This window comes from Heloderma suspectum, chromosome Z (genome assembly GCF_057233095.1).
Source record: "Heloderma suspectum isolate Gila_16-S chromosome Z, 16-S_ref, whole genome shotgun sequence".
NCBI lineage: Eukaryota > Metazoa > Chordata > Lepidosauria > Squamata > Helodermatidae > Heloderma > Heloderma suspectum.
The window spans coordinates 3,133,075-3,149,159 of NC_139476.1; the positions used below are offsets into that span (position 1 = coordinate 3,133,075).

The following is a 16,085-nucleotide window of genomic DNA, read 5'->3' on the forward strand; positions in this document are numbered from 1 at the left end:
GTTCAGTGAACAAACCCAAGGCTGCTTAGTCGAGAGGGTCAGAGCCACTTTGCTACAGCCCTTCCTTGGAAAACAGAGTAAGATTGTAGTCCTTATGGTTCTGAATAAAGGGCTGGTTTAAATAGGAAATTGACTCATACTAGGACAGACCATATGTTCACTTAGCTCTGTCCTTGGGCTATTGCACTTCCCTGCAGAATAAGTATCAGCTATTAATATTATTTGATTATTAATATGTATGAATAACTTAAGCTGCCAGATGCAGTAGTGGTTCAGAATCAGAATGGCTTTTACCAGCTTTGGCTGGTGTTTCCTGTGGAACACAAGACCTGGCCTCAGTCATGTTTATTTTAGTCACCCTCCTTTGGCCTTTAATTTCAGAGAGCTTCTCAGGGGCCATGAATGTTTGCTGTTTTATTACTGTATTTTTAATTACATGAATTTTAGTGTTTTTATTGTATGATTTTTAAAAATTATTATTATCCTGGAAGGCAGCCTAGAAATATTCTAAGTAAATCCTACAATCCTATGCATGTTTAGACAGAAAAAAGGCCTGGGAGTTGCAGACTTTTTTCTGTCTAAATATGCATAGGATTTGTGCCCTAAATAAAAAAAAGGGAGGTGTTGTTCTGGTTTAATTTTGAAATTCTGAGCCAGATTTATGGACTTGCTTGGCTTGTCCTATTCAGAGGTCTCCAAACGTCTGAATGGACTTGGAATTCAGTGATAGTTTCTAGATTTATCAACTGATTGTTAGAGAGAGGTGAATTAAACACAAGGGTAGGAGTGATGTAATCCTTTGACTTTTTTTCTTTTTGCTACTGATTGGACTCTTTATACAGGAGATACTATCCAAAAAGTTCTTTAGCCCAGAAGTATTGTGTCACATTGGATCTGAGCATGTATGCTGTAATACTTTAAAGGGATCTAAATCTGTAGGTGTAAATGGCTTTGGGCTATGGCTTTGTCAGTTCTAATAATACAGTTTGTCAGTTCTAATAGTGGGAGTTGTAGTCCTAAACATCTGGAGGGACCCAGGTTGGGAGAGACTGACCCAGGGTGATCTCTAAACACCTGGGGGGGGGGGCACAAATTACCCATCCATGTCCTAAGGGCCAGGCTGGATCAGATGCAAAGTCATATGTGGTCCAGTTTCCACCATGGCCAAACAGATGGAAACCCACAAATAGGACAGGTGTGCAATGGAGCTGTGTGGGCATCGGATGTGTTTGTTTTGCTTACCCACAGTTTAGTATTGCTTAACTAGGGTTTGTTTGAAACAAGCCAACTTCAGAAGCTGCCTTATACTGTGTCAGACCTTGACCTATTGGCTCTCCCAAGTTTCAGGCCAGAGTTTTTCCTGCCCTACCTGCAGACCTTGGGAACTGAGCCTGGGACTAGGATGTATGAGAATTTCGTTTTTGCTCACAAAACATGTGAGCATGCCCCGTTCAATGCTCCAAACTGGGCACATGTCCACTGAAAATATTAGCAAATTATCAAACATGTGCTCGCATTTATCTCTTTCCTGATTCCCAGTTCGAGTTGTGTAAATGTCCTAATTTGCACAAATTTCCTCAGCAGACTAAATCAGCCCCGCTTTATTCTGTTTTCTAATTTGCTCAAATTTGGGGAGATTGGTGTAAATTTGGGGAGATTTGCACAAATCTCCCGTTCAATTGCTGCTCGATTTGCACAAGTTTCCCATTTGCGCAAAGCGAGCAGCGAACAGACATGAGGCACAAGATGATGTTTGGGAAATCATAGCCATTTCAAGCATTGCTTGTTCGCCCATCCCTACCAGGGAACTTCTACATGCAAAGCAGTGCCACTAGGTTTTATTTTGGTTTTGGCTTTGATTTTGATTTTATACTGTGGCTTTAAACTCTTAGACTTTCATACTGTATTTTATCATGTTGTATTTTATGGTTTTAATTGTTGTGAATTACCCAGAAAGCTTCAGCTACTGGGCAGTATAGAAATGTAATAAATTACATTACATTAAATTAATAAAAGGTATAACAAAGGTTTACTTGCATACGTGGATAAAAGAATGCACATCTATCTATGTGTAACATCGAAGAGATTCTGAGTGTTCTTTTGTATTTCTGGTTTAGAAGCAGGTACCATTTTTCTATAAAAACATTGTTACATTTGGGATTAGGGATAGCTTTTAATTGAGGTGAGATTTTACCACAGTTGCTGTTTCCCGTATGTTGTCAAAGCATCTTCAGATAGTAGGAGGGTATCCCCCCCCCCGCCCCCACATTTTTCTTCAGCTGGAACTTTGCAGCTATTAAAAGGAGCAGTCTGTGCCATTCTAATTTGTGGTGTAACTTTCTTCCTCCATAGCATCTAACTACGCTGCTGCAGGATGAAAAGCCTGTAAATACCCTATCAGGTTTCTTAATCTGTGCAAGGGCTCTAACCCAGTATCTTTGCATTTTAGGACGTGCTCGCCACAGTTGCGTCACTCCCTCTATTTACGATGTTCAGGCTGTGCGTGCCATTGCGAATGTAGCCAAAACAGCACCACCTATGCATAAGTCAGAGATACTTGCAGGAGTACTCCGAAGGTTTCAGATGTACAAAAATATTTAGGGGGGGGGGAATCCTTTAAAAAAGGTGGGGGTGGCACCAAAAATGGCTCAGCGGGCATAAAATGCTGGCTTACTGGAGGAGAAAACTGGAAATTGGGTGGGGGGAAGTGGGAATCAAATGGAGTAGCTGGAATCCTGAACAGCAACACCCTATATTGCAATATTTATTTATTTATTTTAGTGCTTACAGTATTTTAACCTGGATTTTCAGCCCCCGAAGGCTCCCAGAGCAACTTCCAGAGATTAATCTAAAAGGCACAACATAAAAGGAAAAGAGTTGGGGAGGGAGGAGGAAAAAAGCAGAAGTCAGGTTCCATTTCTTAGTTTCAAAGTTTTTACAGGTGTCTTTTCTGGCAGCAAAGGGCAAAACAAGCAGCTTGTCCCTTCTCTGGCTGATGTATTGGGGGGTGGGGGCAGCAGATTTCCCTTGTGAGGTTGGAAACAATGACCTAGCAGGGCATTGGTGTTATGCTCTTCCTCTCTGGACATCTAGTTCTGGATTTCTTGCTCTAGTTCTGGATTTCTTGCTTCAAGCAGGGGGCTACTGTGGGGCCCAGTAGTTTCTGGTAGAGCAGGGCCTGATGGAAATTTGGGGGCAGAAATGGAACATAATGGTGGACGTTTTCAAGCCATGTACAGAATAGGTACATCCCTCCTGATCCTGGCTCCCTGCCCCTGTGGATTTTACTCCTTGGAGACCTGGGCTAAAGTATCTGATAAATCCAGATGTGAACAGAAGAGAAAACATCCCAAAATGCAACAGATTCAGAAGGCTGGGGCTATGTTTAGAAGACTTAGCTGAGACATTTTGAGCTTGCTGTTCTTTTTTGGGACTGCTATGATACATTAAAAAAGAAAGAAAAGGCATATGAGGAGGGAGTTATTATAGCTGGGGGTGCTTTTCAACTAGGAACTTGCAGTTTTTAAAGGGCAAAATAATTTGGAGAAGAATGTGGAGGGGAGGAAATTAGCCTTCTCTGTACTGTGAATTGTGTAAGAGTCCTCCTGTGTGTGCATTGTTTAAGCAAGAAGAAATAAAAGGCTCCCTTTAAATGGAATCATTCCTAAAGTAGTCACTTTCATTAAAGTTTGTCGGCATAATATGGATATCTTGCATATTATGGTCTTGCATATTGTTAAATTCCTTGTATACAATGGTGGTGGTGGAACATAATCCACCTTAATGCATATGGATGTGTATATTTTTGTGACCCTTGAAACAAACTAGCTAGCTTGAAATGCATGGGGCATTTCTAAAAATAAAATGAACCGTCCCTCTGTAGGAAGAGTGGGGGAACCTCAGGCCCAGGGCTAAATCTAGCCCTCCTGGGGTTCCCCAAATCCCCACACCCCCTTCCCCTGGCTCTGCCTCCCACCACCAGGAGCGTTTCCAAAACTGAATTGGCCCCTCTGGCTGAAAGAGGTTTGACACCCCTGTTCGATAGCAGCTTTTCGGATATGTATTCTTCTTTTCCATTGTTGTTCCTCTGATATTTGGAACTAGGACAGGACCGTGGTGTAGTTTTGGGTGGTGACGTTTGCCTTGACTGGCCGAGAGTGATTCCGTCTGCTTGTCCATGCTGTTCTGGAGCTGGGGATGCTGGGATCATTCATCCTTTGCTTATTCCAATACACGTTGACGTAATGTTCACCGACAGAGCTAATGCGCATAATGGAACCCTTTGGGTTTCGCACTTCTCCAAACGCAATGCCGTTCTCAGCCCCCACAAAGTGCCCGAATCGGTAATATTAGGATGAAATAGGTTGGATCCAGGATCTGCCTCCTGTGGACCGAAATGCTCCACTCACAGAAGGTGCCTCCACCCAGTTTTGGGGCATCCCTGCTCAGCCTGCCTAGTACAGCTCACCCCATTCAGCAGGGTCCCCTGACCCTGTGTGCAGCATTTGGGGGCAAGCGAGGGGGGTGCTTTTGTGGGGAGGAGGAGGAGACAGGGACATCTGCTGAGCCCATGCGGTCTAGTGGCTACAGTGTTGGACTGGGAATCAGGAGATCCGGATTCTAGTCCCCACTCGGCCATGGAAGCTCACTGGGTGACTTTGGGCCAGTCACAGACTCTCAGCCCAACCCACCTCACAGGGTTGTTGTTGTGAGGATAAAATGGAGAGGAGGAGGATTATGTACATTGCCTTGGGTTCCTTAAGGTAGAAAAAACGCAGGATATAAATGGAATGAATGAATGAATGTTGCTGTCAGCTCAGTTTCACGCAGCTAAATCTGGATCCAACCCAGTATGTTTAGAAACATATATCTTGTGAGAAAATAGTTTCCAAAAATAAGTATTTAAATATAATTTTTGGTGTGGATTTTTAAAATAAAAATAAAAATTGCAGACTGATGCAGGAATGGATTGGAACAGGCTTCTGAATGAGCCCACATTAAGCTGAAACGGGCCAGAAATAGATTGATCTGTCCATTCTATCTGGAGCTTGTTTGCTCCACTGACACGACTGCATGGTCCACTTGCTTTCTGCATATTGCATTATTGATTTTAGATAGCGCCACTCACATACTTTTAGAATAGTACCTGCATCAAAGGAGCCAGTTTGTTGCTCCTGAGCACGTTGCAACCTACATTTTGGCACTGGGCGGGAGAATCACAGAATCATAGGGCGGGAAGGGGCCTACAAGACCATCGAGTCCAACCCCCTGCTAAGTGCAGGAAGCCTGATACCCAGGCGGTTTCCCATCCAAGTACTAACCAGGGCTGACTCTGCTTAGCTTCCGGGACCAGACAACATCAGGCACATCCTTTACTATCTGACGGCAGGCGACAAACCAGGCACCCTCCAGATCTTTTTGGATTCCTGTGCCCATCAATCCCAGCCAGCATGGCCAGTGGCCAGGAATGATGGGTCTTGTGGTGAGAAACATCTGGAGGGTGCCCAGTTGGGGAAGGCAGTAATAAAGAGAGAGAAAGATTTATAATGGGAGGAGCAAACGGCTGTTGCATATACTCAGGCCTCATTTCAGTTGGGCATGAGGACTAGCAGATTGAGACCAAATGATTTAATGGGGGGGGGCAGGGAGTAACACCACAAAATGGCTGTTGGGAGGGATATGAAGGAAGAGACGGAGGTGGCTGTTGTTTCAGGATGGAGTTGCAGGCATAAAGAGTAAGCAAGGAGAACTGCAGCAGGAGAGGGCTTGCTGTTGCTAAACTATTGGAGTCAAAAATGCTTCCTGATCCTACTACACAAAATCCAGATGTCTACTGGTAGTCCTGATCCATGTTCTGCTGTGAGGAGACCTTGGGACGGCTGAGGGTGTTAGAGCTGGAGGAGCAAAGGGAACAGCATAGTCTGAAATATGGGCAGAAGGCTATTTTGGAAGAAATCTGCTGAGTGCACTTTTGATGTTCATGCTTGCATCTTTGTGGGCTTGCATTTGGGGGCAGGGGTGGGATTAGAGCAATGATTCTGGAAAACTTGTGGCATGAGAGAACTGCCAGTTTGCTGGGAGGAATGACTGAATGGCCAGGCTCCTGTAAGCCCAACATCCCCGCTGACAGAGGAGGCAGCTCTGCTGTGCTATGCTGTCTCTCTGCACGAGTACCTGCTCTTCTCTGACATGGCCTCCCAATCAGCCAGCAGCCAAGGGTTACTAATGCTACTCCCTTTTTTGCATCAGGTGTGATTGGAACATTCGCTGCTCTCAGGGCAGAAAGGCAGCAGAATGACTCGTTCTTGGCGATGGGTGCCAGTTGCGACCCTCGATGAGTCTGTGCTCTGAGCTTTCCTCTGTCAAATCAGGTGGGGAGGGGACCCTTAATCACTGATCTGCACTTCTTAGGGGGTGTTTCCTCCAAAGGCAGATAAATCTTGCTCTCTCACACACTCCTAACAAGGGAAGCATTTGAAGTGTGTGAACAGAGCATGCCTCGTAGAATCATAGAAGAGTACAGTTGGATGGGGCCTATAAGACCGTTCAGTCCAACCCCTTGCTCAGTGTAGGAATCCAAGTCACAGCATCCCTGACAGGTGGCTGTCCAGCCTCGTCTTGAATGCCTCCCTAGGTCTTCGGTTCCATTGTCGTATTGCTCCAACAGTCAGGACGTTTTTCCTGATGTTCCGCCGGAATGTGGCTTCCTGTAGCTTGAGCCCATTATTCCTTGTCCTGCGCTCTGGGATGATGGAGAAGAGATCCTGGCCTTCCTCTCTGGGACAGCCTTTCAAGTCCTTGAAGAGCGCTATCCTGCCTCCCCTCAGTCTTCTCTTCTTAAGGCTAAACATGCCCAGTTCTTTCAGTCTCTCCTCACAGGGCTTTGTTTCCAGTCCCCTGATCATCTTTGTTGCCCTCCTCCGAACCCTCTCCAGCTTGTCTGCATCCTTCTTAAAATGTGGTGCCCAGAACTGGACACAGTACTCCAGATGAGGCCTAACCAGTTCTGAGTAGAGGGGAGCTAGCTCTTCACAGGATTTGGAAGCTATGCTTCTATTAATGCAGCCCAAAATAGCATTTGCCTTTTTTGCAGCCACATCACATTGTTGGCCTCCAGTTTTATTATTCAGAAAATCAGCATGTTCCACTATTGGAAGTCTGGAAGACCACCATTTTACATGCAGAAAGTCCCAGGTTCAACCCTTATAATCTCCTGGTAGGGCTGCGAAAGGCCGAGGAGCCATTACAAACAATACTCCTACGCAGTCTACAACAAAGTTTCCTTTGTTCTTATTTAATCAGCTCTTTCTTCAACACCATGAGGACTAGCACCTTATTTTATTTTTAGGGCAAGGGCTGTAGCACCTGCTTTGCATGGAGAATGCCCTAGGTTGAATCCCTGTCATTTCTAGGTGGGGCAGGGGCGGTGCGAGGGAGAGCTTCTGCCCATCAGAATAGCCAGTCCTGTTCTAATACACCTGTGGGCTACATATAACATGTAAGAACAGAAGACAAGCCAAACTGGATCAGATAAATGGCCCATCTAGTCCAGCATTCTGTTCCTACAGTGGCCAGCCAGGTGCCCCTAGGAAGCCCGTAAACGGAATATGCGCATGGTCAACCCTTCCCGCTCTAGTCCCCAGCAACTGCTACCAAGAGACATCTTGCCTCTGTGATTGGACATCCGTTATATCCACCGCGATGAGTATTATTTTATTATTACATTACATTTATATCCCTCCTTTTTCCTCCTGCAAGGAGCCCAAAGTGGCTCACGTGGCCCTCCTCCTCTCCATTTTATCCTCAGAACAACCCTACGAGGTAGGTGAGGCCAGGAGTCAGTGACTGGCCCAAAGTCCCCCCAGTGAGCTTCATGGCCGAGTGGGGACTTGAACCCGGGTCTCCTAAGTGCCAGCCCAACACTCTCACCGCTACGCCACACTGACGGAGCCATTGATAGCCTTACCTGCTTCCATGAATTCATCTTAATCGGCTTTTGGAGACTTCCAAGATGGCGGCCATCGCAAAGTCTTCCTGTGCAGCCTCCTTGGCTTTGGCCAGGGACCACAGCTTCCTATATTCCTCAGAGCTCTGGGTCCTGCCGGCTCCCTCTCACTCGGTCACCAGGCATGGGTTTTAACGCAGAACACTGCGAGGGCCACCTCCATCCCTCTTTCTCCCTGCCATGGCCCTCTCTGGCTGCTGCTGCTGCCACCTCCACCTGGCAGAGGAGAACAGGGGGAGATGGGCGCCCTTCATGCCATTCTGGAATTTCCTGGGCTCGGCAAGTCCAAGCAGAAATGGGCTTGGCCGATGTACCTTTTTATCTGAAGGATGAGCCACCAAATTGAAGGTGACGCCTCCTAATACTTTTGCCGGCAGCCCCATCAAGGGCTCCCAGAGGTGTGTGTTCGAAATGAAGAAGAGTTCCAGTGTCTCTTCCCAGATATTCGTGTAAGTGTGTGTGTGGGTGTGTCTGTCTGTCTCTCGGGGCGGGGTAGTATCCAGTGTTAGATACATAGAGTAGACCCATTGAAATGAATGGGATTTAAGTTAGCCATGACTAACCTCCCATTCATTTCAGTGGGTCCACTCTACGTGGGACTACCATTGGATACTACGCTCTCCCTTGTGTTTTTGGGAAGCCATTGTGGTGTATACATTAACCAAACACCTTTTTTGTGTAAATCTCCATTTTTTTAATGTGGAAAAATGGACCCCACGATGCATGCAGGGGGATATGATCAGGAGTGACCAGTGCCTCCAAGTCGTGTCCCAGTTAAATCGCTCCAGGGCCGTCCCCTCCTCCTAGCCAATGCTTGTCTCAGGACTTAGGAACATCAGAAAAGCCCTGCTGGATCGAGCTAATGGTCACTCTAGAGCCAAGGTTCTGTTCCCGGCCCACCAGATGCCCCCATGGGAAGCCCCTGATCAGGACATGTGCACAGCACACCCTCCCAGTCTGCGTAGGGCCGCCCTTGAAGATTGTCTGGAAACTTTGACTTGCAGCTCTGTGTTCTGTCAGGGGCCAGGAGATCTCAATGCACCACTCTGATCCTCTGACCAGCTGCACTGTTTGTTTGTGGGCTCGATTCAGATGGGTTGATTTGGCCTTTTAATGCCAAATTTCAGAAGGTGGGGGAGTGTTGAGAATCCTCCTCTTCCTATAGCAACCTGCCTGGGAACTCGTTCAACTGCAGAGACTCGTAGAGAAGGCAGGCACTCAGTTGTGGCACCCAGATTTTGGAGCATCTTGCCTAGGGAGCTGTACTGCCTGCTTTTCAGCCAACAGCCAAGATGACTTGATTCCTGCAAGAGCTCTCTTTGAATATAAGATGAGCCCTGCTGGATAAGACCAAGGGTCCCTCCAGTCCAGCATTCTGTTCACACAGTGGCCAACCAGCTGTGAACGGGAAACGCACCAGCAGGATATGACTGCAACAGCACCCTCCTGCCCATGTTCCCCAGCAACTGGTGTACGTAGGCATATTGCCTCTGATACTGGAGGTAGCATAATGGCATCAGAACTAGTAGCCATCAATAGCCTTTTCTTCCAGGAATTTGGCCAATCCCCTTTTAAAGCCATCCAAATTGGTGGCCATCACTACATTCCGTGGTAGTGGATTCCATACTTTGACTAGGCGCTGTGTGGAGAAGTCCCTCCTTTTATCTCCCCCAAATGTCCTACCAATCAGCTTCATGAGAGGACCCCTTTGAGTTCTAGTATTTTGAGAGCAGGAGAAAAATGTCTCCCTACTCACTTTCTCCACACCAGGCATAATTTTGTACACCTCTATCATGTCTCCCCTCACTCACCTTAATTTGGCCTTCATGATTTCAATTTTAACTGCTGGTCTTCTTTGAGTGTCTGTATTGTTGGTATGTAGGTATGGCTTAGTGTATTATGTTTTTGCCGTCATTTTCCTGTGAGCTCTGGGGTAGAAAGTTGGGCTATGGGTCGCTGAAATAAAAAGGCTTATGTGTGCATACCCTTCTTCTGTTTGACCCAACCTCCCGTTCCTCTTTCTCCCTGGAGTCGAACTTTAGATTTGTACTCTGGGCAAGGATCTATCCTCCCATACTCTGTGAAGGATCGTGCATGTTGATGGCACCATATAAATAAAAATCCTGACCGGATTTTTGTGCCAAACATGTGCCCAAAATCCATTTAGACATTCCCACACAGAGAGAGACTTGCTTTTAATACTTTCTGAAAAGCCCAAACTGAAATTTGGAGAGATTTTTCTGCACACAGGTGAGAAAAGAAATCAGGAGTTTTGTTTTCTGGAAGATTTATATTATTATTTTACTATGTTTTTTATTCTGTTTGTATCCCACCTTTCCCACAAGGAGGCCCTCTCCCATTTTTAGGTACACAACAGCCCTGCCAGGTAGCTTAAGAACATGAAAAGAGCTGTGCTGAATCCAGCCAAAAGCCTCTCTAATCCAGCATCCCACAGTGGCCAACCAGATGCCCCAATGGGAAGCCCACAAGCAGGACATGAGTGCAAGGGCACCCTCCCACTGTCATGTTCCCCAGTACACTGCCCGCGATACTGGAGGTAGTATATAGGCATCCTGACTAGTGGCCACTGACAGCCATTTTAAAACCACATGGGAAATGAGAAGAAGGAGCAAAGTGCACTCTAACAGCACTGGCTGAGCGTGCACCCAATATTCCCCTAAGGGAATCTCCTAGTTCCTTCTGATTTGTGACCCGAGATCCCACCTCCTCCCCAGCCTCCGCTAAGCTCTAAGCGCAGAGGACGGGAAGGGCACCCAAAACTCTGCGGGCTGGCTGGGGAAATTTCTTGGGCCAGATTATGCCCACTGGTTTAGGGCCTGGGTCGGCTTGTGAAAATGTAGGCAGTCCTTGAAATACTTTGGTCTCAAACTGCTAAGGGCACTTTAAACTGAGCTCAGAAGTGAACAGTTAAGCAGTAGTAGTCAAGGCAGATTGAGTGTTACATTGGGAGCCCGCCTTGCCCCCACAAGCTGCTTGGCAGCTGCATTCTACACCAGCCAAAGCGTCTAAGACTGTTGTCAGGAGCGCCCTAGCTGCCTCTTGCAGTCCCCTCCAATAGCCAACTCGGGACACAGACGATGAGGATTCTTTCCAAGGCTTTATTCCTTTATGACTTTATGACTCTTTCAGATGCTAATCACCAGCGACTAAGCAAGGAACAGCACTGGGGAAAGATAGCAGAGTAGCCTAAGTTCTGGGTAAGGCAGTTGGTCCCCGTTTGAAAGGGAACCACGGGAAGACCCTGAACTTATGGGCTATGGAGAGATCCTCCCTCTTTCCCTTGGGTCCTTGGGATGTGACCATTGTTTGCGCACCAAACAAGCGGAGCGCCTCCTTTCAGTGCCCTCCATCTGTCGTCGCTCCCTGCGTCTGCGCCGAGCGTCCAGCAAGCCCCCCTCCAGCGCTCTCTCACTGCCAGGGTCACTATCTATCCCAGGAATGCTGGCAGGAGGAATCTCTGCCAGCTGCTGTCCTTGTGAGAGATGAGCGAGCTCCTCTCCCATGGATTGCTGTTCCTCCTCAGAATCAGAACTGCTCTGGGGCTCTATGGGTTCAGTTTCCACCCTGACAACTGTCTTCAAGGGCAGCCCTATGTTGAGAGTATTGCAGTAGTCTAGCCTGGAAGTTACCAATGCATGTTTCGACTGTAGCTCATGTATGAATTTAGATCGTGAGATGATGGGGAGAAACTATAGGGGATGACTCCCACGTACACGCCGTGCTTGTGGGTTGCAGGCGGGGGGGGCGCTGTTGTTTCTCTAGCAGATGGCATGCTCAGTTAAAAAGGCCTTGGGTTGTCTCTGACATGTCAGATCTTAGACCTTTGGGGGATCTTTTGCTTCCCAGTCCAGACCCCCAGTTAACCACTTGACCTGGGTCTCCTTTCCTCCCTCTGCAGGTGTTGACGCCGCTCCAGAGGCGCTGTGAGCTTTGCTGAACTGGGGGGCCAACCCAGCCGAGGTCGGAGGCCTCTGCCTGCCGTCAGCATGAATCCCAGCCCCGGGATGTATCTTCTCATCCCTGTCGTCAACCTCGTCTCCTTGCTGCTGATCGGCTGTGCCACTGAAAGTAAGTCACTACCCTCCTCTCACCCCGTCTCACTAAAGTATTCCGGGATTGGACTTGGCAGACTCAGAGAGTGCTTGGCTCTTGAACTGCAGCGCTTTTCTGATTTAATCCTGGTTGCTTGGGGTCTGGATGCAAATGAGAGCAAAGCCCTCTGTACATGCTCAAAGCACTGTTTTCTTAGTTACGCCTGTGCATGTTCTCCACTTGAAGGAGGGCTGGTTGAAAGTGCTGGGGATGTTTAGCCAGGAGATACAGGAACTTGTATTGGACAGGGGGGTTGGACTAGATGACCTCCAAAGGAACCTTCCAGCTCTAAAATTCTATGGTTCTGAGTTTCAGCTTGGAAACCAGGATGGTGAGGGGTCTGGAAACCAGGTCCTATGAGCAACAGTTGAAAGATCTGGGTATGTTTAACCTGGAGAAGAGACGATTAAGGGAATACGTGGTAGCAGATTTCAAATCTCTGAAGAGCTGTTAGGCAGATGACGGACTAAACTCCATCTCTGTTGATCGAAAGGGCAGGACTAGAACCAGTGGATGGAGATTGCAAGGGAGCAGACTTTGGCTAAACATGAGAAGAAATCTCCTAACGCTAAGAGGTGTTCGACAGTGGGAAGAGGTGTTCGACAGAGGACGGCCTCGGGAGGTGGGGGTTCTCATTCGCTGGAGGTTTTTAAGCAGAGGCTGAACAGCCATCTGTCAGTGATGCTGTAGCTTCATTACAGAGTCTGCATTGAGCAGGAGTGGACTAGATGCTCTCTGGGACCCCTTCCAACTTTATAATTCCATGCATCAAACAGCAGGTCTTTCCCTCATTGGTGTCAGCCCACCACCAACATTGGTCACCACTGGGATTTCAGACAGAGCCAAAAACTAGTTCTGATGAGGCTAGCCAAAAATAAACCTTCTTTGCTCGTCTTATGAGAAAGATGGGAGTTGCACTTTCAATCCACTTTGTGTAGTCGCCTGAGAACATTAAAAAAGAGCCTCCAGACAAACAGGAGTTTGCAAACTGGGAGATGGGCTGGTTATATTCTCCCATTCTATTTGTCTTGTTAGTTGTTTAACTATGTCTCACATGGGTTGAGTACTAGCAGGATGAAATAAGCAGACCTGGTTTAGCGGGGGGTGAAGTTTTATGAGGAGGGGTTGGATGAACTGGGGGAAAAGGGAAGGGTTAAATCAACCTTCCCCAACCAGGTGCCCTCCAGACGTTTTGGACTACAACTCCCAGCATCCCTGAGCCAGCGTGGGAGTTGTAATCCAACATGTCTGGAGGACACCAGGTTGGGGAAGGCTGAGTTAAATCTTACTATGGACCTAATGTTTTTGGATGCAAGTTCTTTTATTGTGCTGTTGCATTTTAAATAAACAAAATCTGTGAATATAATGTAATATAAATAGCATTGTATTTTTATATATCTCACAATACATTGTTTTTGTTCAAACGTAAGAAGGGGCTCATAGACATTTTTGCTTCACTTTCGTCCCTGCGTTTTTAGAATCGATGCCTTGAGGTCCCCTTGACAAAGTTGTCCCAACCTATGACTCTTTTTGTGGAGGTGGGGCGGGGGGACGCTGTCCCCAAATTTTCCGCTTCTGATCAGCAACTCCTCACCCTCTCTCACTCTTCTACCGTATTCTGCTGGGCCGGTTCCTCTTGTTGTCACCGTCCTCTTTTTTTCCTCTCTCTCTTTCTCTCTCCGTTTTGCTTCCAAGGACACCTGAATTAAGCTTACGGAGTGTCACCTTGCTTAAATGCTTGATCAAATTAAATCAAGCAGCAGTGATGTCATTCAGTACCCCCCCCCCCGCCAGTGCTATATAAAAAGTCAAATGGGGGTGGGAACAGTAGGACATGGTGAAGACATCTCTGTGCCAATAAATCAGGGTTGCAACTGTACATCGATTAATCGGTTAGGTAAGTTGATTAAAACACTTTTAACAGACTAAGTAGGTTTCCTCTCCCCAACCCCACCCCAAACTTCAGATTGGTTGGGTAACAGAATTTGTTTTTAACAATATATTTTTAAAATGCAAATGCTTAACTTTAAAAAAATGCAGATGGCACACACCATCTTAAGAGGCGTTCTTTCCCATCCACCTGCAATTTCTTGCACAAAAGAAGGATACTGACTTCTTCCTCCAGCAGCAAGAGTGTTACTAGGCTCTTAAGATTTGGAGCCCAGGCCCATAGAACACATCGCCATTGAACCACCCAGAGAGCTTTGGCTGTTGGGTGGTATAGAAATGTAATAAGTAAATAAACAATCTGCTTTTACTAAATTTTGTTGTCGTTCAGTCGTGTCCGACTCTTCATGACCCCATGGACCACAGCACGCCAGGCCTTCCTGTCCTGCACTCTCTCCCGGAGCGTGCTCAAGTCCATATTCATTGCATTGGTGATGCTGTCTAGCCATCTCATCCTCTGCCGTCCCCTTCTCCTTTTGCCTTCAGTCTTTCCCAGCATCAGGGTCTTTTCCAGGGAGTTTTCTCTTCGCATTACGTGGCCGAAATATTTGAGCTTCAGCTTCAGTCTCTGTCCTTCCAATGAGCACTCAGGGTTGATTTCCTTTAGGATGGACTGATTGGACCTCCTTGCAGTCCAGGGGACGCATAAGAGTCTTCTCCAGCACCACAGTTCGAAAGCATCAATTCTTCGGCGCTCAGCCTTCCTTATAGTCCAGCTCTCACAGCCATACATTACTACTGGGAAAACCATAGCTTTGATTAGACGGACCTTTGTCGGCAAGGTGATGTCTCTGCTTCTTACTATGCTGTCTAGGTTGGCCATAGCTTTCCTCCCAAGGAGCAAGCGTCTTTTAATTTCATGGCTACAGTCACCGTCTGCAGTGATCTTGGAGCCCAAGAAAGTAAAATCTGTCACTGCTTTTACTAATTTATATCAACGCAAATTTAGAATTACTTACTAACGTTTTATTTAAATTTCACAGAAGGCAACGCCAGCCGATTACTTTCCCATTCAAATTCTCTCAAATAGAATAGATTCTTCAGTTAATTCACACCCTGCCCCAAATCATCCCAAACCAATAGAAAAATATGTTTTTTTTCTAAGCTTAATTGCCAAGCAGGGAGAGGGATGGGGGGCGCCGAGTGAGTTATCCCTTCCCTCTCCACTGCAATCCCTGTTGAAAATTGTCCCCTGCATGGCAGTTAAGCTAAGAAAAAGCACCCATCCATTGGCGCTAATGGACACTCAGGGCTCTGTGGAATAGATCGGGGGCATGGGCCCCATGAGTCTGTCTTATCAACGCCCATGTCCAGAGAGTTTGTGTGATGCACATTTAATCCATAGACTTAATCGACTGAAACTTGTATGATCGTAATCTATTGCAGTGCCTTTAATTGGGTCTCAGCCCTAGAATTAAACCAGGGTTTAGGAAGCGTTCTTAGCCACTGTTCTCCAAATGCACCCTGCCCAGATAATTTCTAAAACGGGGGTTGGAGGGAGAATCGTCTCCCTGCCTGGAAGGTCATGTCCTTCATCCCAGAGGAATGAAGGCTGGCTGTGATTCAGGGAGGGCGAACATGTGGCCCTCCAGATGTTGCTGGACTGCAGCTGTTGGCGATGCTGGCTAGAACTGATGGAAGTCGAAGTCCAACATCTGGACAGGCTCATCTTCCCCATGGGGAAAGGCACTTGGCACTTTCTCAAGAGAACTCTGATTCTCTTCATCCATTAGGGACGTCAGAAGCTGCCTTAGACATCTGGCCCAGTATCGTCGACACTGACTGGCAGCCACAGCTCTCCAGGGTTTCAGGCAGGAATCTTTCCTAACCCTACCTGGAGATGGCAGGGATTGAACCTGGGACTTTCTGCATGCAAAGCAGGAGCTCGACCATTGGCCACAGGCCTTAGAATCTCAAGCTTGGAACATGGGAATAGGGTTGGCAGAACCAGGGAAGCTCAAGGTCGCTGAAATTCTCCGAGCTTTACCTCAGACATTGGTTCCATTCAGCTATCTCCTGT

General features: G+C 47.0%; 1 protein-coding gene across 1 annotated transcript in view; it reads left to right on the top strand.

Moving 5' to 3' along the window:
* Window positions 1-16,085, top strand: part of PTPRS (protein tyrosine phosphatase receptor type S) — a 276,893-nt gene that overhangs the window by 73,079 nt on the left and 187,729 nt on the right. Inside the window, exon 2 of the mRNA XM_084826131.1 lies at window positions 11,925-12,094. Coding sequence (XP_084682257.1) covers window positions 12,013-12,094 — 82 coding nt within the window. The 5' untranslated portion in view covers window positions 11,925-12,012. The remainder of the gene's footprint in view (window positions 1-11,924; window positions 12,095-16,085) is intronic.